Below are 25,489 nucleotides of genomic sequence, written 5' to 3'. Positions count from 1 at the left end.
CAAAAAATATGCAGGATACAGAGCTCCCACTCAAGCACCTGGTCACACGGAAGTGCTAACTTCCCAGATTTGGCTGATAGGGGCAGCTGAACTGGGTCTTGACAGCTGGGATGAGCTGGGCTATGAGGAACCAGCAAGGCTCCATCACTGGCTAATGAGCCCAGCAAGCTGCTCTGTCACTTCTTCCCACGTAAAAACCTCACAGCTCTGCTATCAGCCTCAGCATCTCCTTGTACCCAACATCTGTTGGGACCTTTGCATACAAATAACTGAGAGTTTCAACAGCAGATGGTTAAACCAAACCATGTAAGAATTGTGAGCTAGTTGGATCATTGCAGCTTGTTGTATTAAGTCTTTGAATTTCAGAGTTTACCTTAGAGTCATTTCCTTTGGTCTTGCTGAAGTTGTAGAGAAAAAAAAAAAAAAGGCCCAAGCCCCTCAATTTTCCAAATGTAGTAAAAAGTGTTTGAATACACACTTTAATATATTTTCTGTGGCATTTTTGTAAAATACAGATATATAATTATAGATATAATGCATATATAGCATTTACTGTATTGATAAAAAGCTAGTCTTTTCACAATGACACACCAGTAAGTATTTACAATATGATTCAAATTTTAAGGAACAAATGTTTCAAATAATATTGTGTGGTTATATGATAAGAATAATTTGAGGAAAAATAAGAGACCAGTTCTAAAAAATTCCCAGACGATAAAGTACATACTCTTGCCAGGATCACCTCCATGAACATCCATGCACAACTTTTTTTTCCACTTGTAGGAACATGCATGATTTAGCTCTTCCACATTTCTACCTAGTCACAGCCCTTAAGATGACATTATCTTTAACCTTTCTCCAGTACAGATTAATTGTATCATTCTTCCCATTTAAAGATTTGTCCAACTGCAACATTTCAAAGTTTTGGTTAAAGCAGGAATTACTACACACAATTTTCTGATTAATTTAAACCAATAGAGTTATGACAATTTACATAACTGAAAATTTGCCCATCTTCTACACATCTTAGAACCACTTCACAAATTCTTAGTGTGAAGTTTTTGGAGTGTTTTTAGTATTGCAGGTCTTTGCTAGGAGGTCTGCCTCAAAGGACACTGCAATGCCAAAAGTAGTGACAGACCTGAAGTATACGAATTCTCTTTGTTGTCCTCATATATGAACACTACCTAGCCATTCATCTGTAATGTACTGTCCACAGTACAGTAGACGTAAATATGCTCTTCATCTTCAATGTACTGTCACCATTTACTGTGAGGCAGAGAAGTGCTATTATCACATTTTACAGAAGAAAAAAATTAGATATAGAAAGGCCGAGTGAATTGCCCAAGGTCACTTGGGAAGTGTGACAGCAAAGAAGCAAACCCACATCTCCAACTTCAGGCCCATCCTCTTGTCTTTCCAGCTTTGAATGAGAACTTTCTACGTGTGTTCTTTAACATAAACAAATATGTAACTAATAGAAATAAAGCCTTCTCCAGGCACAGGCTTAAAGACTACTGTGGTTTCTTTTCTATTCCCAAATAATAAAAAGAGATAGCGAGAGGGCTGTTTCTGCATGCATTATCTCCAACCCACTGAAGAAATACTAGCTGCAATGAGTCTTTCTTGAAGTGGGAGCAGTTAAGCCCACCGTTTGCCAGAAAAGACATAGGAACTCTTGAGAAACACAACAATCCACCTTCACTGAAAAAATCTAACCAATAACCAAAAAAAAAAAACCCATAAAATCTGAAAGGCCTTATTCTCCTTCAATGCTGACCAGGGAAACATTTTCAACTACATTTGTACCCACTTTATAATGCCTTTACATCACCTGCACAATACAAAGGAGGCTTAGTGTACTGTTGAAGACGACCCAATCTCTGAAGCATTAAAATCTGTTCTACAGCCTCCGTGGTCCAGCTCTGACAGGCAGGCAGCTGAGAGGAAGCTTTTGCAGCAGGACTGATGCACATCTGAGCTGTGTAGGTGCAGATGAGGGCAGAAATTTTGCCACGACAAGCGTCTCCCTGTGTCCTCGTCACTCTGGAGAAGCCTGGACAGGCGCAGGTTGTGATCTGCGTTCTTACAAGCACCAGTTAAAAACAGAGCTGGGAAGGAAGGGAAGCTCTCCAATTCCAGGGCAAAAACTGACTGAGAAACAGAGCAGCAGAAAAGAATAAGAGGAAGACAGATGGCTCCCTGGAGGAAGGGACATAGGCTGCAGGTGTCATGCTGGAGCATTCGAAGTAAACTATTAAAGGAATTTTGCCTATTGTAATCCTGGTCCCAGTTTGGCCATGTTACAGCGATACGACAAAGTTCTGCTTCCAGCAACACTTGTGGGCAAACTGGGTCATCTGCCTAATTGCTACAGGCAATGTATTTATGAGATACTGAGGATGAAGGACTTTTTGCCCTTATTTAAAAACAAACAAACAAACAAACAAACCCAAAACACAACACACACACAAAAGGATAAAACCAATAATGGAATTTCTCATCCTGCTCACTTTTTCTTTCCTAAATCAAACCTGTGTTTTCCCTTAAAGAAGTAAAAATATAAAAACAAAGATACATTAGAATATCCTACTGTCCAGTAAATGTCTTATAGGCAATATTTATGGAGGAAAAAATGCATCAAGCCCTTCCTTTGACAAAAATGAAGCACCCCAAAGTTCATTCTGTATCAAGGAATGCAGCTTCTTCTGTTGTTGGTTTAAATTACTCCTATCACCACAATTTGAATATGCATTATTTGGCTTCAAATATCTAAACATAAATCTAGACTAATACTGAAAAAAAAAAAAATCCTAGTAAGAATGTTGTGCCGTTGATAAGCTAAAAACAGCGTATCATGAGAAGGCAAACTAATCTTTCAGTTTACTTTGTAAATAATCCATTAGCTAAACTTCTATTTTAGGCTGGATGCTTGATGCTTAACACTTAAAAGTCCAAATACCCTTCATATCCCTTATAACAGAGAAGAAACTTGTAAAAGGCCTTTGGTGCATCAGCTTATCATTGTATGAATGTTTTAAAGAAACTCACTAGTACTATAGGAAATGTAAGTGGGCTTGTTTGTGTTGTTTAATACTTCAAGTGTCATTTCATTCTTTAAAGGGGTTAGAACAGAGGAGGGGGAAAGGGGAGGAAGTCTTACTTAATTTGTTGCATATGTCCCAACGTGTTATACAACTAAGTGTATTATACCAGAAAACTAAAGCAGTCTGCGCCACAACAAACTCTGTGTAACTCAAAATAGGAGAATAATCTGGCCACAAGCAAGTAAAAAATTCAGTGAAACTTCCTCTCATATTATATATACACACACTTTACAAGCTACATCGAGTGTCCTTTCATATTCCAAAAGAAATACATTGTAGACACCAAACAGACTGTACTTTTACTTAAAGGCTTCATCAAACCATATGTGCAGACACTTGAGAAGATGAGAGTGTTAAGCTTCCTAGGGTCCTAGAGTCAAAGAAATTCTGCTGCCCCCCACTGCTAAGTAAGTGCACTCCTTCCACGGGGGGCAACATCTGCCGATCCGTCATGGTTCCACTTGGCGAGGACCCCAAGAAACTTCCTTGGGAAGAAACGATTTTCTCAGGACTGGCAGCCAGTTTAGGGGATGTGGAAAAGTTATATCCATAGAGTGCACAGGGACTGTGCAGTCTAAACGTGTTGTAGGAGCCTTGGTGGGTTTGATTAGTGGTGAAGGCATTGCTGGATGGGGATGGCATGATGTACTGGAGCTGTGGAGACATCCCTGAAATCTGCATAGATAAGCCAGTCTGTGGGCAGCTGAATGCATCCCCATCATTGCCACTCATAGACATATTCACAGTTGTGCTACTCGACACACCGACATAGGAGGGAGTCCTCGGGGGTGCAAACGTCTCACTGGTTTGGTTTGTGAGCCTGTTGTAGGTTTCAGCCAAAGAAGTGCTGTATCTGTTCAGGGTCAAGCCTGAGCGGGCACAAGCTGTGTAGTCAGCTGGAGCAAGGCTACAGAGCTGGCTAGTGTTGGGACTGAGGTGGAAGGCTGGAGATGAGCAAGGGGAACCCGGTAAAAGGTGAGGGTGGGTAGATGGCACTCCACTGCCAGATCCCTGGAGTAAAGTAGAGGAACCTGCATTTCCTGCAAGAGAATATTACAGCGTAAGAAGCATGTTGGAAAAGGTTCACTTCTTGGGTGACAGATCAAGACCTTTGTCTTTTATAATAACCCTTGACATGAAACACGATGCAAATTCATTCAAAAAATGACATGTACATACATGTGCACGGGTGTGTGTGCATGCGTGGCACATACGTATTTTTAAAGAAACAACCTGTCCAAGAAAGAGAACGTAAGTTATGCTTTTGCAACCATCACTCAATACTTAGAGCTCCTGCCCAAAAGATTAACTACTCTCTATTTGACATAGGAAGCAAGCTGCATGGCAGCTAAGATGTAGCCAGGTGATAACCACATCACAGGAGGCCTTCTTCAAAGTTATGAATTTTGTGTTGTCTATGCTGTTGCTACACACCAAAGTGCATTTCAAGCACTCTGTGCTTGACTCACTGTCAGAGCACCAGCTAAGGCATCGGCTCCTTAGCTCGAATGATAGAGGCTCCCACAGTTTAGCAGCTTCAGGAAGGTTCACAACTTCAGAACAAAACTTCAGAACAAAAAACTTCCAACTTCAAACCAAAAAACTTGAGAACAAAACTTCAGAACAATTTCAGGAAAAGTGTAGGCTGAGTACTGTGCATGGCTGCTTCATTTCTTGAATGGGTAGGTGGAGGTTTAGGTTTATAGCAAACTGTTCACCAACTGTTCATTTACTGATATCAGAAATTTTTACATTACAAATATCAGTGCTAAATGCTCCTGAAAATGCACTGCTTGCTACAGGTGAAGCCTTTTCTCAGGACTGAAATTTTCCCAGCTGTAAGAAACACTTCCTTTTCTTAGAGATTATATCTCCCCGAAAAATGAGCATAGAAGAATTGATATGGGCCTTTCACAGACTCTCGGGCAGAAGGCACTTAACACGGAAGACTCTCCTGTTTGTGAATCACATTAACTATCAAACAGCTTGATGCTGCAAAGAGATACACGCTGTCAATAAGTTAACAGGTTTTCATGACAGGTGAGCTAGTAGAAAGAAAAATACATTATCAGTGAATTCTGCCTGCTTCTTCTTGCTCTGTTGACAGGTCACAACAGGCACAAAGCACCATGAGACACTGCCATATTCAAGAAATCCTAGTGTAAAGCATATTTTTCTTACAATCTATGTCAACACCTCCGCTATCCGAAGGTAGGCACTTTCAGCATTAACAACCAGGACAAATTTCTAATGGGGTCTTTCAGCAAGTTTCTAAACGACCCTACTGTCCAAGGTACAGTCAACTAAAGATTTTCAAAGAATCCCAGTTCCCATTCTGTGAACATCAACAGTAACTTCAACAAGTTCCTTAACCTGCAACAGCAGAAAAGGAAGCGGGAAGTTCATGGCAGCAGTTCCCCTGCTCTCAAAGAGTGCTGCTACATACAAACAGGGCAATACAGCTGGCCTGTCTCCTAGAGGTTTTAACTTCATAGTGAGTTGCCTTTCAGTCTTACACAGTCTGACAAGGTATTTCAGGCCTGATTCTGGCTTCTCATTACAGGCCTTTTTATGAGGATGGTGTCCGCCCCCCCCATCCTCTCCCCAAAACTCTGCCAACCCTCATCCAACGTATCTGTGACTTGGCACAAAAACTCCTTTTTAATTGCACACATCAGGCACAGATGCTCAAGATTTCTCAAAGGAGTGGGCTAAGGAGAAATTGACAAAAACGATTTCTGTGTATTTCCATATTTTCTTGGGTTTTGCTTTGAAGACACTTAATGGCTTTGGAATACATTACCGAGAAAGCAGGAAGGATGTTTGTAAATTTGATAGCAGGAAATGCGAAGAATCAAGAGCAATATGTCTGATTTAGTTGGGAAACATCTGAGAGGTTTTCTATATGCATTGGGGTACTTTGGAAATAAAGGAACTCAGAAAAGAGTACAGAGACTCCCTTCTCTGTCTAAACAGGCCATTTAAATACCCCTCCCTCACCCACAGCACTACATATATGATGGAGAAAGTGGGAGTCAAGAGGTTATGGACTGGGGAGCCGGAAAAAACAAAATGGAGAGAAGGTCCATTGTTTCAAGAACTAGGATGCAGACAAAGTTTGTTGGGACTTTTACTGAACAATTTTTAGGTCTTTAAGAATCAAGGAGGTTTTCCAAGGAGGAAACCCAATCAAGCTTGCCACTGTTGATTCATTACTTGGAGGATATTTCTTCTCCCATTCTTTTTTTGTCTCTTAAACACACAAGTAACTCCTATACTGGACTTTGGATGTGTACAATGGAAGTCATCTATAAATGCACGCCTCGTGCATCTAGCCAGAGCATAACACTAAGGCAGAGGTTCTTCCATCCTTAAATAACTGTCATCTTCCACATGTAATCTGATTTATCTTTACAACTTAACATATTTACTGCCACAGTGCTTAAGTTAGCATTAGTTTTCTAACTTAGCATAGCTCTGATGAGAGATGCTGGCCTGCACTGGGGTTGGTTGGTTGCTTTTTCTCTGCAAGTGACACACTCATCTAGATTTTTGTAAAGAATGGTGGGCGAAGATTTATCTTCATGCATTTTTGTTTTGAAAGAACACAAAGACGACCATTACCTTGTTTGGGTATTCCAGGTATATCTTCAAATGTAAGTGTCCTCAGTGAAGGTCTCCAGAAGGCATAAGACTCTACCAGAGCTTCCAGTCCCATTCTATTTAGAACAAAAACATCACAGTGTCATGAGAGAAAGTTGTATTTTGTCACATTTCTCTGCATAGTTTACCTCAGAAACATATAAAAATTAGTAATATTTCAGGATTATTTTGAGTTTCATTTTGCTTTTTAGAAAAGAGCCTTACATCCTAATCTATGAGATCACTGTGATCTGCAGTCACTGGGCTGGCAGCATGCAAAGAGTTTCCCATTTCCACAATCTGGCTTTCTACGTCAGTTTTGGCTTTTTGGGTTTTTGGGTTTTTTTGCAGGGGGCGCGGGGACACGACACAACTTGGCTAAAATGACGTTAACTGTTTTCCAAGTATGACATTTCCTTAAAAGTAATGCTCTAACTGCCAGAGGGATGATCTCCTATTTCTGCCTAGAACAAAGGTGATCCACTGACTGACAACTTCTATTAAAATAGGATTCCCAGTCGTTACCAATGAGTTGGAAAATCATGCTTACAACATGAGCAAGCCCTGGGTGTGCAGCTCTTTGGCTACTAAAATGTATAAAGCAATGTTGTGTCTTGTTTATTATGTGCTGAGCAAAATGAAGATTTTCAGTTTCTAAAGGCAATCATCTTCTTTCAACAACATTATGACAAAACAAATAACCAGGTAGACAATCATGGCAGACAATATTTAGAAGAATCTCTATTTCCTGAAGGTAAAGGCTCCTTTGTTTTCTGACAGAATTTTATGAATAATGCACCTCAGAGGTATCATTTTGCTGTTATTTTTGGCTGCTGGGCCCCAAAGGCCTGTTAAGTGTCAGCATCAGGCACACCCCAAATACAAAGGCTTGCCTTTGAGCAGCAGCACTCTGTAAACTCGAATTATGTAAACAGCCCAATTTGAAGCTACCAAAATGGTCTGATACTGCTCCTTTCCCACTGCATTTCCAGCATTTCCAAATGTATTTCAGGAAACAGTTATAAAGTATTTATAAGCTGAACCTGGACTAAAAAGATAGCCTTCATTTTCTGCAGCAATGGTGAATTTTCATTTCTAGTTAAAGCGGAGATAAAAGCCACCTCCTGGAGGAGTGTAGCCAAGGCGATAATTTATACAAGATGCCTACGAACAATTTCCACATTTTATCACCACCCTAATTTACGCTATCAAATGGCCAAGTTTATTTAACAAAACATTTATGTTTTTCCTGAAGTATTTAAAGGGAAAAATTCCGGTCCTTTCCTGAGTAAAAGTTTTTATAGGGTCAAACTTAAGGCCTAACTGAAGAATGAAACTATTCTCAGCACATAAATTCTGTTGCACTTTGCAAATGCATAGGGAATGCTTTTAAAAGGTGAAGCTACTGATTTCTGTAAAATAGCCTGTGGGACTGAACGGGAATGACCTGAAAGGGAATATTTTTAATTAAACAGAACTATTGCGTGCAGCAGTGCAGAGTAAGATAGCTGCAATAATTAAAGCAACATCAAAAAGTTGGATATAATGGTACCGCAGTATTTTTTTTACACTTTTGTTGGAGATTAAAATGCCTAGGTGATAAGTATACCAGCTAGAACAATGAAGATAACCGAATCTTAACATTTAATTTCAATGTTCAGCAACAGAGTAAAATAATAATCAACTGAGTAGACCAGGAATTTAAATTTAAAAAGGAAATTTTCCTTGACAATTACAAATCTGAGCTGCATTCCCAAACACACTTATTCATACCATAGAGCCTATCAAAGAAAACAGCAATACTAACTTCAGTAAACCAATGTCAATTTGCAATGGACAAGAGTTTGCAGAGTCACCTCTGTAATGACTGTGTTTGTTACAGTAAAAGCATTCAGACCTCCTCTAAAGCCAGTTCCAAAACATTTATGCAGAGGCTGGCCCTTCCTCCAGGGCTGGCCTCCTAATCCATTTCCATAAACTGTAACTGTCTTTCAGTTAAAATATCCTGCTTTTTTTCTAATGCCCAAACCAAACTTACTCCTAGCAGCCAAAAAAAAAAAAAACCCCTCTCTGGATATCCCCAGTCCTACAACTAGATTTGCATTGCAGATGCAGTACTCTTACTGCACCTACATCATCCTTGGGTAATACCAGGGCTGTCCCGCCACATTAAATCCAGTTCAAAACTGGTTTCGGAATGATTCTTTCCTCTCTGTTTTCAAGGGCATCTTCTCTTGTTTCATAGAACATTATGGAAGAGATTCTAACTCCACTTAAACTCAGAAATTTCAGAGGAGTCAGGGTTTTACACTTCTTAGGAAGCTCCTTAGTACTTATTTTATAGCTCTGCAAAAAACATGCATAGCAGAGACACTGCCTACGGAGAGCTGTCAAACAGGGCAAGTACGGCAACTCTTTTCTTCCCCAAGTACGCACAGCATGTTTCGCTTCTTCAGTCACCGCATTTATCTGAAAGTTACTGTTCACTTAATTTCAAACTAGAAGGCTATAAAGGAGGACAGAACTCTATTTATGCTGGTGCCTGGGGCACCCCTTCCAGGCCCCAGAATGGAGCATGGCCAATTGTTTCTTGCTAAAAGACAAAAATCTTGGAGAGAAACAAATGCAGAGTGCAAGCTGAAAAGATACTTACAGTGGGTTCCTGTAAATCTTTACAACTACCCCACCCCTTCTGTAATTGTTCATCTTCCAAAAACTACTCTCGTTTGCTGTCCAGTCTCAGCATTTATGCAACTCAGGTGGAAGCTCAAAACAGGATTTAATGCTGTAGCCTCTGCTAAAAGAGAAGCTCAATAAAGCAGCTACCAAAGGATACTCTGAGCATTCCTATCAGCACAGAGTCTGCTCCCTTCTCTGCAAGGCTAGGTCATAAATATAGCAGCTGTAGACACCAAAAACAATGTGGTCACTGGAACTGATGTATAATATGCACCACAATTAAATGCTGCTTTTTTTAGCTGAAATGGTTTAACATACAATTCATAACAGGCTTAAGTATTTTGCATTAAACAGTCTTTGAATAAAATACCTCATCAGTACTGGCAGCAGGGACTAGACTCAAGTCTCCACTTTGCACTACTCAGATACCACACTGTTGTTTCGAAAGATTCATGGATCAAGAGACAACAAGCAATTAATCAGTCCAACTGCAACAGAGGAGGTGGAAACCAGGCTCATTTCAAGGTCATCTATGGCCTAGTAGGAAAGGCATTCACCTAGGAGGTGGATTTAAAACTCCTTAGGCTGAAGGGGCACTTGAACACAGGACTCCCACCTCCTAGGCAAGTGTACTAAACACAACGTTGCTGCATGAAGCAACTTAGTTTCTCCCCCTTTAAGAGAAAACAATGAGCCATTCATCCATACTAAAGGCCACTTACGTGAAAGAGAACCTGAGCTTATAGTTTGACACTGGTATCTGCAATTTGTGTCTCCAGCCAGGAGAAAGAGGACATTTCAGGAGCAGCCTGAAATCACAGACTTGGGTACACATTAATTCCATTTGCAGCCTTCACGATACGCTGCCGCTTCCACCGAAATGAAACTTGAGTACATGAGTCAAGCCATGTGCCAACCCATTCTTGACCTAGATGGTCAGAGGAGCAGGAACGGGAGCCCACCACAGAGAACATTACTGGAAAATCTAAGTGCTCCCTCAGGGACTCCGAGTCCTCAGACTAATTTGTCTGTAAATACAAGTATTCCCTTCGACCAGCCTTCACAAACTGATTCTGTCAGCAGTAACAAGCCCACCTCCTTCCCCAACACCTACCTGTTACGTCCTGAATCTCTAAACCCTTTGGCAAATGGATTCCTATCAATCTTCAGACGAGTTATCTGTGAAGATGATTAAAGAAATTATTACCTGCAAATTCAGCTAAGTAACACACAAAATGACTCTCCTGACAGAATTAAGTCAACAGTGGAGTAGAAACATCTTCATATTTGCATGGTTTAAGATGCTTGTTCTGAAACACAGCAAAATAAGGGCCAGCCTTCTGATCATTATTTTTGCAAATCCCCAGAGAAGCTAATAGGTATTTAATGCTACCAAATGGCAGGTTGGAATTCTTGAGAAAAATCTTCTGGCAAATGTCATTCTTCACCTAAGAGAGTATACTGCCTAACTGCAATAAAATTTAAATTAAATTTTATTTCTGTACAGGTCAAGAAGGAAATGTGAAAAGAGAGATTATCTCTAGGCTATTATCCTCCACAAAAACAGCAACCCTCCCCAAAATACTTGTAATTTATTTAAATAAATGGGATAGGCACCAAATAATTCTACTTCAGTGTTTACATGGCCCTCCTGCTCTTCTTTTCATAAAGATAGCAAGGCATATATAATTTCCCAAAACAGGCTGCAATAACTTACATGGAATTAATAAAATGTCACAACACTAACTATGGTGTCACTATGTATATTAATACTTAAACAAAAGGTAATAACAGCCAAACACCAGAGTCACACAACCTGCAGTTTACTTTTGACTCTGAATCCATGTGGACCCAGATAAATTGCAGTTAATAATATACACTGAATGCAGTTAATGAAAATGACTGCAACTTTCTTCAGACCTCAGCTGCTCTATTAAGGTCCTGGGATTTTTGAAGTCACTGGAGTCAGGAACAAAAGTGCTTTAAAAATTCTATCTAGACATGTATCTACACTTAAAGGTACAAAAACACCTTTAAAAATTAGGCTGCTCTTTGCCTTGTGCTTCAATGCTGTATTCATAATGAAGACACCATTAACTATTCTAATTAGATTGTGTGATCTCCATAATAAGAATGACTTCTTACATGCAGCATCTAGCCCACATGGCCTGAAGTCTCAGCTATAGCCTCCAGGCGCTGCTGCAATACTACTAGTGAAAGCTACTCGTAATACAAAAAGGGTTTAGACAATGCTTTTTAATAAGTGCTATAATAAAAGTATCCACTTTTCTCCTATCTCTTACTTTCCTGGTCTATTCTGAAAAGCCTGTAAAGTGCTAAGCAGAAAGCCCAAGTTACCTGTTGATTTTGGTACGCTGTGACAGTAGTGAAAACTGTCTCTGGAAAGGAGAAAGCTTTCACCCCGTCTCCTGAAGGGATAGGCTTGACGGGGGACAGATCATCTCCACAGTCTTTTCGGATGACGTGGACACGGGGCTGATATTTATGCATAGAGTGAAGAATTATCTATGCAGTCATGAAAGGAAAAAGATAACATTTATTAGAAAGGACACCCTGCTGTTTCAGGACTAATAGCTTTTTGGAACAGACTATGGTATGTGTTTACCATGCCACTTACTGGAAATCAAATGTTTTCTTTAACCTCTGAAGGTTCTTATTACAGTAGTCTAATCCCTGTGCATTTATGTTATTGCCAACGCTAAGCATTTAAAAATTACGACTCGGGAGCTCCAAATTCAGAGACTAGCTCAACTGAGACTGGCTCAAAAAAAATAAATCAGGAGTGAAGTCCTGGTCCCACTGGAATTAGGAAAGTTTTGTCACTTTTTTCCACTGGAGCCTGGATTTGATCTAATAGGATTAACAGCAACAGCATTTGCCTTTTGGTTTTGGAACCTTTGGGATATGCTTGGAGCAATTTTCTTCCTGATATCCCGAAGGCTGGAAACATATCCTGTTTTGAACACAAGCTGAGACTCTCATACTCTGAAGAAGCAGAAACTTAGAGTAAAATAACACCAAAATCCAAAACTCTGAAGTGTTAATAACCCTAGACTTATAATACAGACAATGAATATCAATACACACACCCCTCCCAGCATACAAAAACTCAGTTAATAATAAATTATAAACAAGGAGTATATGAACTTACAGTGCATAAAATTAAACACAAAAATACCTCTTGGTATTGCTCCCAAATTTTAGAGGAGATTTAAAATACAGAATTTTTCCTCTATTTTACTCCACTTCAGCTAACCACTACTAAAGTAGACGATGTCAAGAAAAAAAAAATAATTGGAAGCTCAACTATTATTGTTGGAAGGCCTAAGAAATTAGTAACTCGATAAATAAATAGCCCTATGGCTATTGGCCTGTGGAACCCCTAATCAACATTCAGGGGAAGCTTTTTAATTTCCTGCTCCTTGACTAGCCTCAGAATGTGCATGTGCTCAGGCACTCGACAGAGCCCCTATGCCAAACACCGTGGAAGTTCATTCATCCAAATGACACAGAGGACATTACATTCATTTGGATAAACTAGAGTTTGGCTAGTTTCATACACTTGGTCCTGGCCAGATGACATGACCCTGGTTTGGATAAGCCAAGTTTCTGGATAATCAGGGGGTTTATTAGCCTGTAAGTAAGGTTTTGACAATGACATCACAGGCTTCAATTAATTTGCACAGGGAGGGCCCTGTGGATGTTCTCATAGGAAGCCTTTTCCCAGTTTCTGAAATCTTGCACAGAGCAAGATTTTTATCATACAAATGTGTATTCTCTTTTACAACACTCCTTTCAGTTCTCCGCTTGCAAAGGTCTACAAAATGAAAATGCAGAGAGGACAGCACATTCCGGACCTTGTTTTCCTGTGAACACCCAGTGATACCAGGGGAGATACTGGTGCAACAGAAAAAAAAGGATCAAGGAAAGCTCTGTTCCACTGTTCAAACCCACCACTATTCTGTGCCTTGCCATTTGCCTGGGTGCCACTGAGCATGCCATGTTCTGCTCCCACCCCTACTACTTTACCCCATCAGATCTGCGGTGTAAACTATAGTTTGCCTACATGGCAGACTTGACCATACGCAATGATAACCCAGGCAGTTATCAACAGCTCTGCTCATGTATCAGAACAAGTGAAGTCCCAGCAGCATGGAGATGACCACCTCCCACTCCTTATCTGGGCGGCTATTACAGCTAAACTGATCCTTGTCATCTCTTAAGAGCAACCTTGCTTGGCTCTGTGCTATACTGAAATTTCCTGCGCTGACATACTGTTAGACAATCAGCAAATCCAGAGCAAGAAAATTTTTTTTCTTGATTTTGTACCATGCCTTGTACAATGGGATCTTTGTTAATGATCAGGACTCTGAATTCGAAATAGTACATAACTGAAGAGCCCTGGTGAATTAAAGAGCAACACTGTGAAGATAGGACATAAAAGGAGAGGGAAATGCAATACCCACTCTGAAAACCATTTAGCTCTATCATTCTCAGCGTCACCTAAAGACACTGTGAATAAAAAGCTAAGGAAAAGGAGATTCCGGCTTTTTATTTTGCAGTGCTTGCACATTTAAGAGCACAAATGAGATCTAACAGTTTATCTGCAGAAGCAGCAACTTTCCCTTCGTACCCTTAAAAGCCAGCAGTAAAAAACTCCAACCAGAACAAGTCCCACCAAATGCCAAGCACAAACTGGCATTACTTTCAACTCAAACTGGAAGGGCCTGCCTCTCTCTACAAAGCCCTCACAGGGCAATACCAAAACACTTCATGGGGGAATAAACCTCTCCTGCCATATGTAAAATTACACTTTGACCACAGCAGCTGTCAAGACATGACTATCAGATGGAAGGTGCAGGGAGCCCTCAGGTAAGCAGCAGGGCAAGGCAACAGCCTGGCAGAGCAAAGGTGGCCAAGGCACCTGCAGACACACAAAGCTGGGATTACCTTCAGGGTTACCTTCGCAATACAGGTTTTGAGAGATGCTGCTGTGATGAGGCCTCTGCACTGATCTTAAGCTTGGGTACCGCTGTGGCACAAACATCACAGCCAGCACAAGCGAGGGCCCGATTCTCTTCCATGGGGGAGATGTCAATCCTCTGGCAGCTCGGCGGTGCACAGATTACACAGCCACTTCCCCACCAATGGCATGGTCCTCACCTTGATGCTGTTTTCACCAAAAATCCTCCTTTATCCTCCTTGCAAAGCCCAGGCTTCCTGCAGTCAGGAAAGTGTGGGGGGCCGAGTAGCATGGATTCCCTCTTCACAAAGACAAAAACTGCAAGTGCAAATGCTGATGTTTCCCAGCTTTTCACTGTGACAAGAACATATAACTACCCATTGACTGTAAGCAGAGCTCACTGCTTGGAGCCAAGTCTGGGCAGAGTAACAGTCCGCCTCTGCTTCCAGCCTCACCCTCTTTCAAATGGGGACAAAAAAACCCCAACCACCAAGGAACAATTAACACGCTAACAGCCTCATTTTCACTAAAAGTTAAAAGATCTTCCTCTGCATCAAAAAATACTTGGTTGAAAAGCATAGAAAATAACATCAAAAATATTAACTTTTCCCCTCTACTGAAATTCAGATTAAAAACTGCATCAAAATAGAAAAATCAGCCAGCTCTAACCAGCCAGAGGGAAAGACTGCTTTTACAATGCAGCACTTACCCCACGGATGAGAGAGGGACGAGAGGCATTAACAAAGAGTGCCCAGACCACGCACTTCTCAGTGTCAACTGCAAAATGCAGGTTTATTTTTCCTTACCATCACAACTCAGATGAAAGACAGAAATGCCACAGTATGTGTCTTAATGATGCCATCAGGCCTTAATGCCTCTATAAGCACACAGTCTTTCCAAAGCAGGGACTCCCTTTTGAGATCAAAAACACACAAAGAAAACATATCCTTACAAATTTTGCTTCGTCTCCTCAGCCTGCAAGTAGAACCCATGTATCGGAGAGTGTCCTACGTGCAGATGTACTTCAAAATCTCTCCGCAGAACAGCGCTATAAAATTACGTCATCACAAACTCCCACTCAAAATACTGATGAAAATAGCAGCAGTGAGCAAGGAGCCCAGAAAGCGTTCGAGCAGTGAAGCAAGTTGTCTTAGACATGGCTGATCTCCTTTCACAAGAAGCTAATCCCAGGCCAACGCAATGCAAGAGGAGCTGGCTGCCGTGAGCTACTACCACAATACAAATACTGCACAGGAATACAACCTTAGCATCTGCTTGCAAATACTGTCCCCATTCCCATGAACGTGGGTCACTTCTCCCACTGATTCTGAGAGTTAATACTCTGGAAGAGGTAAAAGGGCTCTGAGTTCATCTCATGTGACATCCCTACCTCAACACCCACAAGAACAAAACTTAACCCTGGGATTTTAACACAAAAACTCTGCAAAAGCTGACACCTCTGAGGAGCATGGTTAGAATAAAGGAACAATTTTGACAAGGATTAAAGCCCCAGAACCAGACAGCATGGAAAGCACACCCAAAGAATGACAGCTAAAGCCCAAAGCTGCTTGAACTACTGGAGGAATGATGGAAGACTGTAGAGATCCCACTGAGGTTTCTCTGAGCCATTCTGCCCAAGCAGGAGGGGGAAAAAAACAACTTTCTAATAATCTGAAATATACCCCATCTCCCATACAGGGGTGGGAGAGTCAGAACACTTGATGTAAAAACAAATATTCAATGGACAGTACAGCCTTGACCCCTAGTTCTTCTAATCCCCCATCCCTCCCCTGGTACCCTCTGGAGAAAAATGGTTCCTTCCTGCTTATGAGAAACAATTGTTTTTTATATTCATCACAAAATATGATTATTCGTTTTCCATTATTGCTGGAGGCATTCAGAGGCTACATAGCTTTTTCAATACAGCATTCCACACTACCATAACTTTAAAAGAAAAAATGTACCCATTGGAAGAGACACTTTTCTGCTTTCTGCTTTTGCCTTTTCTGGTAATTATGAATGACATGTTTGCAATTTCCCAGATTTGAGAAATATGAAATTATTTTACAGTCATCCTTCTTTTGTCCTTTTATTTTAATACTAAAATTTCCATTTTGGGGAGGAGGGGTGCTGCCGTAGCTCTGAATCAGTTCAATGTGTCTCAAATCACCGTACTAGGGCTTTGCTTCGCTAGTTTCCAAATCGAAACACTTAACTAAAGACCAGAAAATTTATATCCCCCCACATTATGAATAATGGCGTGCTGTGTACACTACACAGGTTTCAGTTCAGCATGAAAACAAAGCTAAGATCTGGGATGGAAAAATACAGTAATGCAATTCTCTACATAGCCGAGATTTTATCACAGGGCAGTTTGCGACTGCAAGTGCACGGGTGGATGACAGTACCCACGTATCGCCGCTCTGAAACGAGTGAGTACAAAAAACAGCTGGCCTGCTCGCCATTGGAAAAGCAACATTTTACCCATTCAGATCTGCTTCACTTTTTCAAGCCTTTACAATAGACTCAGGACTCAGAGAAAGCAACTCCCACTCGAGAAGAGTCACAAAGACACGGATACTGGGGAAACTAAGGGAACTACCTGTGCTAACCTTTACACAAACAAACGTTGCCAAGTGAGATGCCATAAGCGTAATTCTGGAAAGAAGCAATGTAAAACGTCTTTCTTACAACCCTTAACAAAAGCACTGCTAACTCAAGAGATGTAAATACCCCTACATTCCTTTTAAGGAAGAGTGTGATTAAATTATGAACAGTATTATACAAAAGGGAGGCTTTTTACCCTTGTTATCACATTCACTAGCTCAATCCTGTATTCGTGCCTCTGTAACATACAAGTTGTAGCTCCTGCACGATTTGACCAGAGTCTCAAGTTAATCTCCTTTGCAAACACGAACAGGGAGAAGAAAGCTCATACTTAAACTTGGACTATGTATTGACAAAATACCTGGCTTAATGTCACAGTTACAACTATACTGAAAGATGCATGTAGTATCTTTGTACTCTCTGCCAGGTACATTTTCTTTCACTCCCTTCTGTGAAGGAGAAAGTATCCTGCTTAATAAACTGGGCTACGCTAAGGACAATGGAATCCACATCCTGTCTCAAAACTTGCCTCTAACATCTTAAAACTCTACCACTTGGAACTTGATGCTCCTTCTGAAAGCAAGCCAACATTTGCCATTTATTACAGGATTTTGCAAAATTAAAGACTTCACCCTGACTAAAAATAATTCTCATTTTTTAACTATTTCCTAAGGTGTCAAGTAAAACTATTTTAGGGATTGCTGGAAAGATACTGGCTTACATCTGTCATGTTTCAACAGTTTTGAAGAGAAAAGGAAATATTAACATAACACATTTTGTCACATTAGATAATGTCATAACTAAACAATTTAGAACTTGCAAACAGAACACTCATACTGCATACGTCTTCGCCAGTTTTTTCAGAAGTAATGAGCCTCAGCTGTGAAAGGGTCTTGCTTCATAAGGTATGTAATAAATCATTATCGGAGTGAACCCAGCTCCCATGTTGTTCGTTTTTGACTGCAATTATTAACACCTCATGGGATTTCATACAAATGTTTAGGTTAAGAAAATAGTTAAGTGTATTTTTATTCACATGAAGTTATTACACACTATTAATGTTTCTTCTAGCCACTTGTGAATGTAAGCGTCCTTTTTGATCGGAGCAGAAGTTGCGAGTAACACACTCAGTGGGAAAACATGAGAGCAATTCTGCCCCTTCGTATTAGGCAATTTAGCCTTGTTAAAGTCTGACTTTGCAGAAGGAGTTCTGTTTTTGAGGGGGGAGTAAAACAGCAGGCTCTAACAAGTAGTTAATTATCGGAGCAGAAAGTAAGCAGATTTTAGATCTGGACAGTAAAGTTCCAAAACAGTTTTGAAAAAAGTCAAGCCTATTTCTGGCACCTTGAAGCTGTACATCAGAGTCTTTCAGAGCTGAGCAATGTGCTTACATATAATACTGCAGAAGAGCAAGTACTCACATGCCCTTGATCATCCAGCTCGTTATTGGTAAGCTTCAGTTTGTCGAAGCTGATCACTTGTCTCATCCATGTCTCCCCAGAGGCGGGTGAATCGGGATGAATATAGACACGAGGCGGTACCGGGGAGTCAGCATTACCAGCCACCATCCACTTGGAGCTATGATAAACATACCTATAAAAAGAAAACAAAAACCTATAACCACAAAACCCAAAATAATTTATCAGGCCCATTCAGTATTAATAAATTAAGGCACATACGTATAAGAACCCACCAATTAACAAAACATGAAAGGACAATAAATAAAAGTTATTTTTTTAGTTTCAAAACATAGCTCTGGTATCTGCAAAAGTAAAGTTAAAAACCACTCTCTGATCTGACCTTAGTGTTCTTAAAATCAGTAACAGTCTTAACACTAGGCTCCACGCTGAGCTTTAAGCTGCTGTCAGTTCATTGATTGCTACAGCTCTGCTCTGAATAGGCATCAGCAAATAGGGAAGAATCTAGTCCTTCATTTATCAAATTGAGTAGTAATTCCATATTTGGAATATTTAACACGTTGAGTCTAATATAAAAGTCTGTAAATAAAGCTATTGAAGGGAAAGAACATTATAATTAGGAAAAATAATGAAACTATGTCAAATTATGCTCTTGCTATTTCTGCAAGACCATATTAATTTTCTTGAATAGTATTGCAGAAAGGCTTAAAAATGAAAAAACACAGCCCATATTTCATTTGATAGGCCAATGCTGACAAAGTCATTTTCTAATAAAAATAGTGCCTGCTTTGGTAGAAAACTTATTTTGAAGGCAGACACTTCACAGGGCAATTTAAAAAGCGCTAATTAAAAACGTCAAGGTATTTTTTTCAAGTACAGTAAAATTCCAGTAATTCAGCTATATTTTTTAATAAAAACAAGAAAGACTTTATCAAATCATCTGTTTGTACAATTCAGTTCCTTATTAGAAAAGACAACATAATCGGAAATTAAAACAAAATGGTCCAATACATGCATTGCTCTGTACGATTCATATCAAGCTGTAAAACTAAGAGCTAGAATAGTGGTGAAATTCTCTCCTAGAGACAAATTCTCAACCCCAGATCACACAGTCAACTGTTGTAACATTTTTAATTTATTTTATATTTGTTGGTTTACACTAAATACATGCTTTCCCTAGAAAAGTAAAGTCATAAATACACATAAAATATTTTGAGCAACAGCTTAAGCTTCCAAATATTTACAAGGTCCAATTTTGCTAGAAATCTAGACCTAGATGAAATTTTCTTCAATTCCTTTTAGTTTTGCCATCTGCTATGACAGCTAGGCTCTATATGTGACTGCTGTTGTATCTTTCAAATGTAAAGATCTGCAAGACAGTTTGTAAAGCCACATGAACATCTAAAGTTAAAATAACAGTCAGCAATAAAAATATTCATAGATTGCACAGGAAAGAATGAAAAGTGGAATCAAGTAAAACATGTGAAACATTAATATCTAGCAGGAAGGTTAAAGGTGTGGTACTTATATACGATTAGAGGAATTTAAGTTTCCCAACTAAGAAAATACTGCCCTTCATATAACTTTTGTTAAGTTACTTCAGTTGTCTGGGGACCACATATCACACTGAGCAGAGAGTGCAGCTCAGTATGAATGCATTTATCCTTAATGAAATGAGGTTTAAACAACTCATATTCAATATAACTCATATTCAAATAACTCATATTCAATATAATTTTTAATATTAACATTTTTATTCAATTTGGAATAATTACTTCACTTTCTCTATGAATTAAGGAATTGCTCAGACCTTCTAGGAATTGTATGCTTCGATTGCTAACTAAATGCACACATGAAACACAAAGCAAGAAAAGGGCTTTCATTTGAGCTGTGCTGCCCTGCTCCACAGAAAAAAGCATTTTTTCCTCTATGGTACAGTCAGAAAAGCCTGCCCTAACTGTATGTACCAGACATCCTCAGCACTGCTATCTGCACCTTGTTGAAAAACACAAAATCTAAAATGGTCCTGAGACACGCCTCACACACTGCACGAGAAAAGGACAGAATTGCAGTCAATGAGGTAAGGACATGCAAAAAACATAGGGAAGTGTTTCCTTAGGAAACGAGGGAGCATTCCTGCAGAACCAACCTTTTAGTCTTAGTCTGAATACTCCTAGTTCTACAATTAAATCTGCAGCGGTTTTCGCTACATTATACTAAGTATAGGGTTGAAACGATCAAACCAGCAATTGGTAAGGACCTGATCCTGCCTCCACTGAACGACTTGGCCAGGCTCCTCCTGGATACTAGGGAACATGGGATCGCATCTGTAAAGCAAGACCTACAAAATGTCTACAACTTGCGGTAACAACTGCTGCGGGCCCGATCCTGCAAACATTTCTACAGGACCAGTGGTTTCAGTGGAATCCAACCAGCTCCCTCGAAACATGACTGCCCTCGCCATAGTGAGAGTTCCAGCACATAATTCTCACTCTTAAATGTTCAAAGAACAACTACTTTTGTTCCTCACATTATTCTTCAGACAATTTCTTTAAAAAAGAGTAATTAGAAACATTACCCTTTGTAATGTTTCGAATGCAACCAAATATCTGAGTGATAAACAGCTTTTAAATTAAATGATATAATCAATTTGAAGCATGACCAAGAAAGCTTATATGCCATTAAACCAGACATTAATGTTATTAGTTAACGTTAACGTCGTTTAGCGCTAGAAAAAAATGTACATTTTAATATTTATTTGTTAATAGGAAATAATTCCCACCGACACGATGAGGAATAACATACGATGACATTTCCTGACCGCACTAGAACTGCTCTCTCTGAAAGCCAAAACCTGCGCATCTGCCCAGAGCACAAACACAACATACAGCAAATGTATAAAGAGCTTCAACAGAAATTTTAGTTGCTTTTGCATACTTGGCACAATTTATTTTTTTTTAAATGCACTGGGATGAAAATAGGAATCTGAAGGAGAGTTAAACACGACCTTCTGCTAATTTATATAGTGTTAATGTTCTCTTCCAACAGCCAAGCTGCCTATGGCTTGCATCATATGTTTTTTGCCTTAAAGTCACCATACCTGTATCTTTTGTTATCCACTGGCACAATATCCATAGCAATATAATACTGCTGATGTGGGTCTAAACCTGAGATCTTCACTCTCATTGCGGGAAACATCCGCCTGAACATGGAAAGAGAGAGGTCATTTTTAATATGAAACAGACTCGGGAATGGTTGTTTAGGAAAAGTAACCGGTTCGTGGGATTTTTCTCGTTCTTCCTTTTAGCCTACAGAGTCCTTTTGGACGATTATAGTTACATAGCCATGAAATGGCCCATTCGATATGTCAAAACAGATTTCTAAAGTGCATTTACTCGAACAATGCTTCGTATGTTTTGGGATACGCTTTGGGAGTGCAGCTATTACCACATCATTTCAACTTTATTGTTAGACAGTAAATCATTTGGGTTTGAGACTTGACTTCAGCGGTACACGCACTCAAACCCCGTGTGAGATACCAGCCAGGAATATATTTCTGGAGATGTGCGAACACCACCTCCACCCAGGAAGACCGATACTCACAGAAACGCAAATTGCCGCCGAAGTTTCAACTGACAGCAGCAAATGGCGTATCAGTTCCGCAGCAGCAAATTAGAAAGCTAAATCCACGGCGATACAATTGTAACACCGCAAGGATGCGGTTATAAAAGCCCACGCGCCATGCTGTAACCCAACAATATGGTCTTTATTGAGACGGGACTTCCTGTCTGCAACTTACTAAAGGTGAAGTGCAAGAGCTACTCTGTCTTTGAAAGGTATAGTAAAACTTCTTTATTGAAAGCAGAAACGCATCTAAGAGGCAATTTCTAAAAAAAAAAAAACAACCTAAAGAAACAAAAAAAAAACCCCACAAAAAAAAAAAAAAACACAAACCCAAACGTCACGATTTAGGTCCTTCTGCGGAGAAAACGGAGTAATTAACCGATGCGGTGGTTTTAACATAAAACCGCATTTCTTAGCTCACGTTTGGCATACCTTTTATCAAGAAAGTTCACTCTCGAAGGAGAGAAGAAAAAAAAAAGGGAACGTCGTAGTGACGAGCTGACTGCAAGCTAATGAAAGGTACTTTTCTGTGTTTTATAAACCTGAAAGCCATTCCAGTTTACTCAGTATTTGCTGCTGTTCTAAAAAAAAAAAAAAACCCTACATAAACCAATAAAAAGTCGTTACTGGAAAGAAAAATCCTATCTCCGTCAGCTCTGAATAAGCAGGAGGGCAAACCTGACTGCGGTTAACTAGTTTTCGCTGTTATTTCAGTGCACCTGTAAGATAAAACAGAAAATCCCCGACTGGACTCTCTTAAGACAAATGTTGCTTTGTGCTGTTTAAGACTGCGTTTCAATCATTAATAAAGCCTCTCTGAAAATGTAGAAGGCAGCATATGGCTTCAATAAAATATGTTTTTGTAATTTCTAATAAGTTCAGATACTTTTATACTACCCAGGTTTTTACCATGTGTATCCACTGGAAAGGGGAAAAGTTTCCCCTCAGAAGGACACGGCGCTCCCAGACCTCGCCCTAATGAACAGGAAACCCGAAACGCCGCATGCCCCCGTGCCCATCTAAAATTATCGCCACCTCCCCGCCTCGTAAATCTGGGGGGTTTCCCCCCGTTGTTGCCCGCTTTGATGTGCCCGCCCGCCCCGGGCGGTGCCCGCCGAGCCCGGGACAGAGCCCGGGAGCGGCCCCGCGGGTGCCCGTTACCTTCCCGCCTTGGTGATGATCATCTCGGTGCCGATCTCGTGGAAGCGCTTCCAGAGCTCGGCGCCCTGCAGGTCCACCCGCGGCGACTGCGGCGTGGGCAGCGGCGAGCCGGGCCTCGAGCCCCTGGGGGAGCCGCCGGGGGAGGCGGGCGGGGAGGCCGCCAGGAAGCCCTCCTCGCAGCCGCCTGCGGAGAGAGCGGAGGAAGCCAGAGGGGCCGGGGGAGCGCGGACCTCCCGACCGGGGGGGCTCCCTCGGACCGAGCCGGGCCCCGCCGACCCGGCGGGGGCGACGGGCTCCGCCGGGCCCGGGCCTGGGCCGCGGCCTTGCGCGCCGGCACGGGGGGGGCGGCCCGGGTGCCGGTCGGCCGCGCTCGGGCGTCCGGGCGGCTGGAGGGGCGCCGAGGCGTCGGGCTTGGCTCCCCGACGCGGAGCCCGGGGGCCAGCCGCCCCCAGCGCCGCGCCGCGCCGGGCCGTGCCGGGCGCCCGGCGCCCCCGGCCGCGGGCCGAGGCGGGCGGCGGCGGGTCCGTGGTGCGTGGCCGGCGGCACATTTCGTTTGGGCGCGTGTAGCGGGACCGCCGCCGGCCGCGGCCTTCTGCCCCCGCAGCGTGAAAATGCCCTCGCGCCCATATGCAATAAATTACGAGCACGCGTATCTGTATGCGCTGCATAGATCTATACGCACAGTTGCATGTAGGCTTCTAGCAGTACACATACACATATGTATTGTATAAGCGCCTTCCCCCCCTCCACGGAACGCAGCCCCCAGCTGTTGCTCCGCCGCGCTGCGGCACCGGCAACCCCGCCGGCTGCCGCCCTGCTCCCTGCCGCGCCGCGGGCCGGGGCCGCGGGCAGCCCTGCCACTTTTAAGCGGCAGCGCCGGCGGGCCCACGCGGTGCGGACGGACAGAACGAATACGGGGGAAACAGCGTGCCGGCTGCGGTGGGGGAAGGGGGGAGCCGGAGCCCAGCCGGAGGAGCGGGCCTCCCGCCCGGCAGTCACGGCGAGAGGCGGGCGCGGGCAGCGGCGGGGCGCGGGGCGGCACTCACCGGCGGGGGCGCGGGCGGCGCAGCCCAGCTCCATGTCGCCGCAGGTCCTGCCGGCAGCGGCGACGGCGGGGGAGCTCTTGGCGCAGCAGCCGCTGCCTCCCTCGTCCTCCGCCGCCTCGTCCTCGCCGCCCAGCTTCCGCCGTTTGGGCTGCCGCGGCGGCGGCTGCTGCTGCTGCTGCTGCTTCTCGGCCCCGATGAGCGCCTCCACGGAGAAGGCGTGAGCCTTGAGGCTCATGGTGGTGCCGGGCGAGGACCGCCGCTTGTCGGCCATGCCCGCCCCCCTACAGCCCGCTCATCCAGGGGCGCCGCGGCCGCCGGCACCGGCACCCGCGCCCGGCCCGCCGCGCCGGCCGCCCTCCCGTCCTCCCGACCGCGCAGGCAAGGGGCTGGGGCTTTTCCTCGCCTTTCTTTTTAAATCCGAGTTATCAGCCAAGTTTTTTTTTTTTTTTTTGGTGGGGGTTGTTTTTTTTTTTAAGAGGAAAAAAAAAATCTATTCCTTTCTGCAGATGCGCTCCTTCTCTCCCCCTCCTCCTCCTCCTCCACGTTCTGCCCCGTCTGATGGGCCAGGCAGGACTGACATGGGTAACAAACGCTCTGCGGACACAAATTAGGGCTTGTAATTGAAATTTGTTGCCTTGATCTGTCAGCACTTCCAGGCAGGAGACCGGTGGGAAGAACTCGCTCATTAGTGTCACTGCGGCGGCGGGGGCAGGGCGGAGCCGCGGGGCGGGGGCTGCGACGGCCCGGCCGCCCGCAGCCCAATCAGCGCCGCCCCGGCCCCCGCCGCCCCGGCCCCGGCCCCGCCGCCCCGGCCCGCCGCCCTACCAGGGGGCCCCCGCCGCCCCGGCCGGGCGGGGGGGGGGGGGGCCCGCCGTCCCGCCCCCGGCCCCGCCGCGCCCCGCGCCCAGGCCGAAACAGCCCCGCGCCCCCCGGCCCGCGGCAGATGCACCCCGCAATAAACGTTAATGAGACACTCCCCCCCCCCCCCCCCCCGCTTCGCATCTCCCCCCGCGGGGACCGGGCTGGCCGGGAGCCCCAGCTCCCTCCGAAAGGCAGAGGGAAGGGGGTCCCTCCCGGGGCGCTGCGTTTCGCTCGGGAAAACCGTTCGGACCTTAAAAAAACGACGCTGTGCCCTTTCTTGCTGTTAGGGATTAGTAATTATTAGTATTATTCAGCTGCTGCGCTCGGAGATTCATCGCAGAGTGGTTTCAGCGCAGCATC

The 25,489-nt window shown here is 43.0% G+C and overlaps 1 protein-coding gene across 1 annotated transcript; it reads right to left on the bottom strand.

The window, feature by feature from the left end:
* Nucleotides 1-3,389: 3,389 nt before the first annotated feature.
* TBX18 (T-box transcription factor 18) lies at nt 3,390-24,539 on the bottom strand. Its single transcript, XM_059830972.1, has 9 exons — nt 24,269-24,539; nt 24,026-24,076; nt 23,223-23,406; nt 21,538-21,639; nt 18,441-18,612; nt 11,787-11,954; nt 10,543-10,607; nt 6,732-6,826; nt 3,390-4,147 (listed from the first exon to the last, which is right to left on the bottom strand). The coding sequence occupies exons 1-9, from the start codon at nt 24,537-24,539 to the stop codon at nt 3,423-3,425; spliced, it is 1,833 nt and encodes a 610-aa protein (XP_059686955.1). The 3' UTR covers nt 3,390-3,422.
* Between the last annotated feature and the right edge of the window lie 950 nt (nt 24,540-25,489).

This window comes from Gavia stellata, chromosome 2, assembly GCF_030936135.1.
Source record: "Gavia stellata isolate bGavSte3 chromosome 2, bGavSte3.hap2, whole genome shotgun sequence".
NCBI classification, from domain to species: domain Eukaryota; kingdom Metazoa; phylum Chordata; class Aves; order Gaviiformes; family Gaviidae; genus Gavia; species Gavia stellata.
The sequence above is the reverse complement of the archived record's forward strand: the minus strand, read 5'-3'. Positions and strand labels throughout refer to the sequence as shown.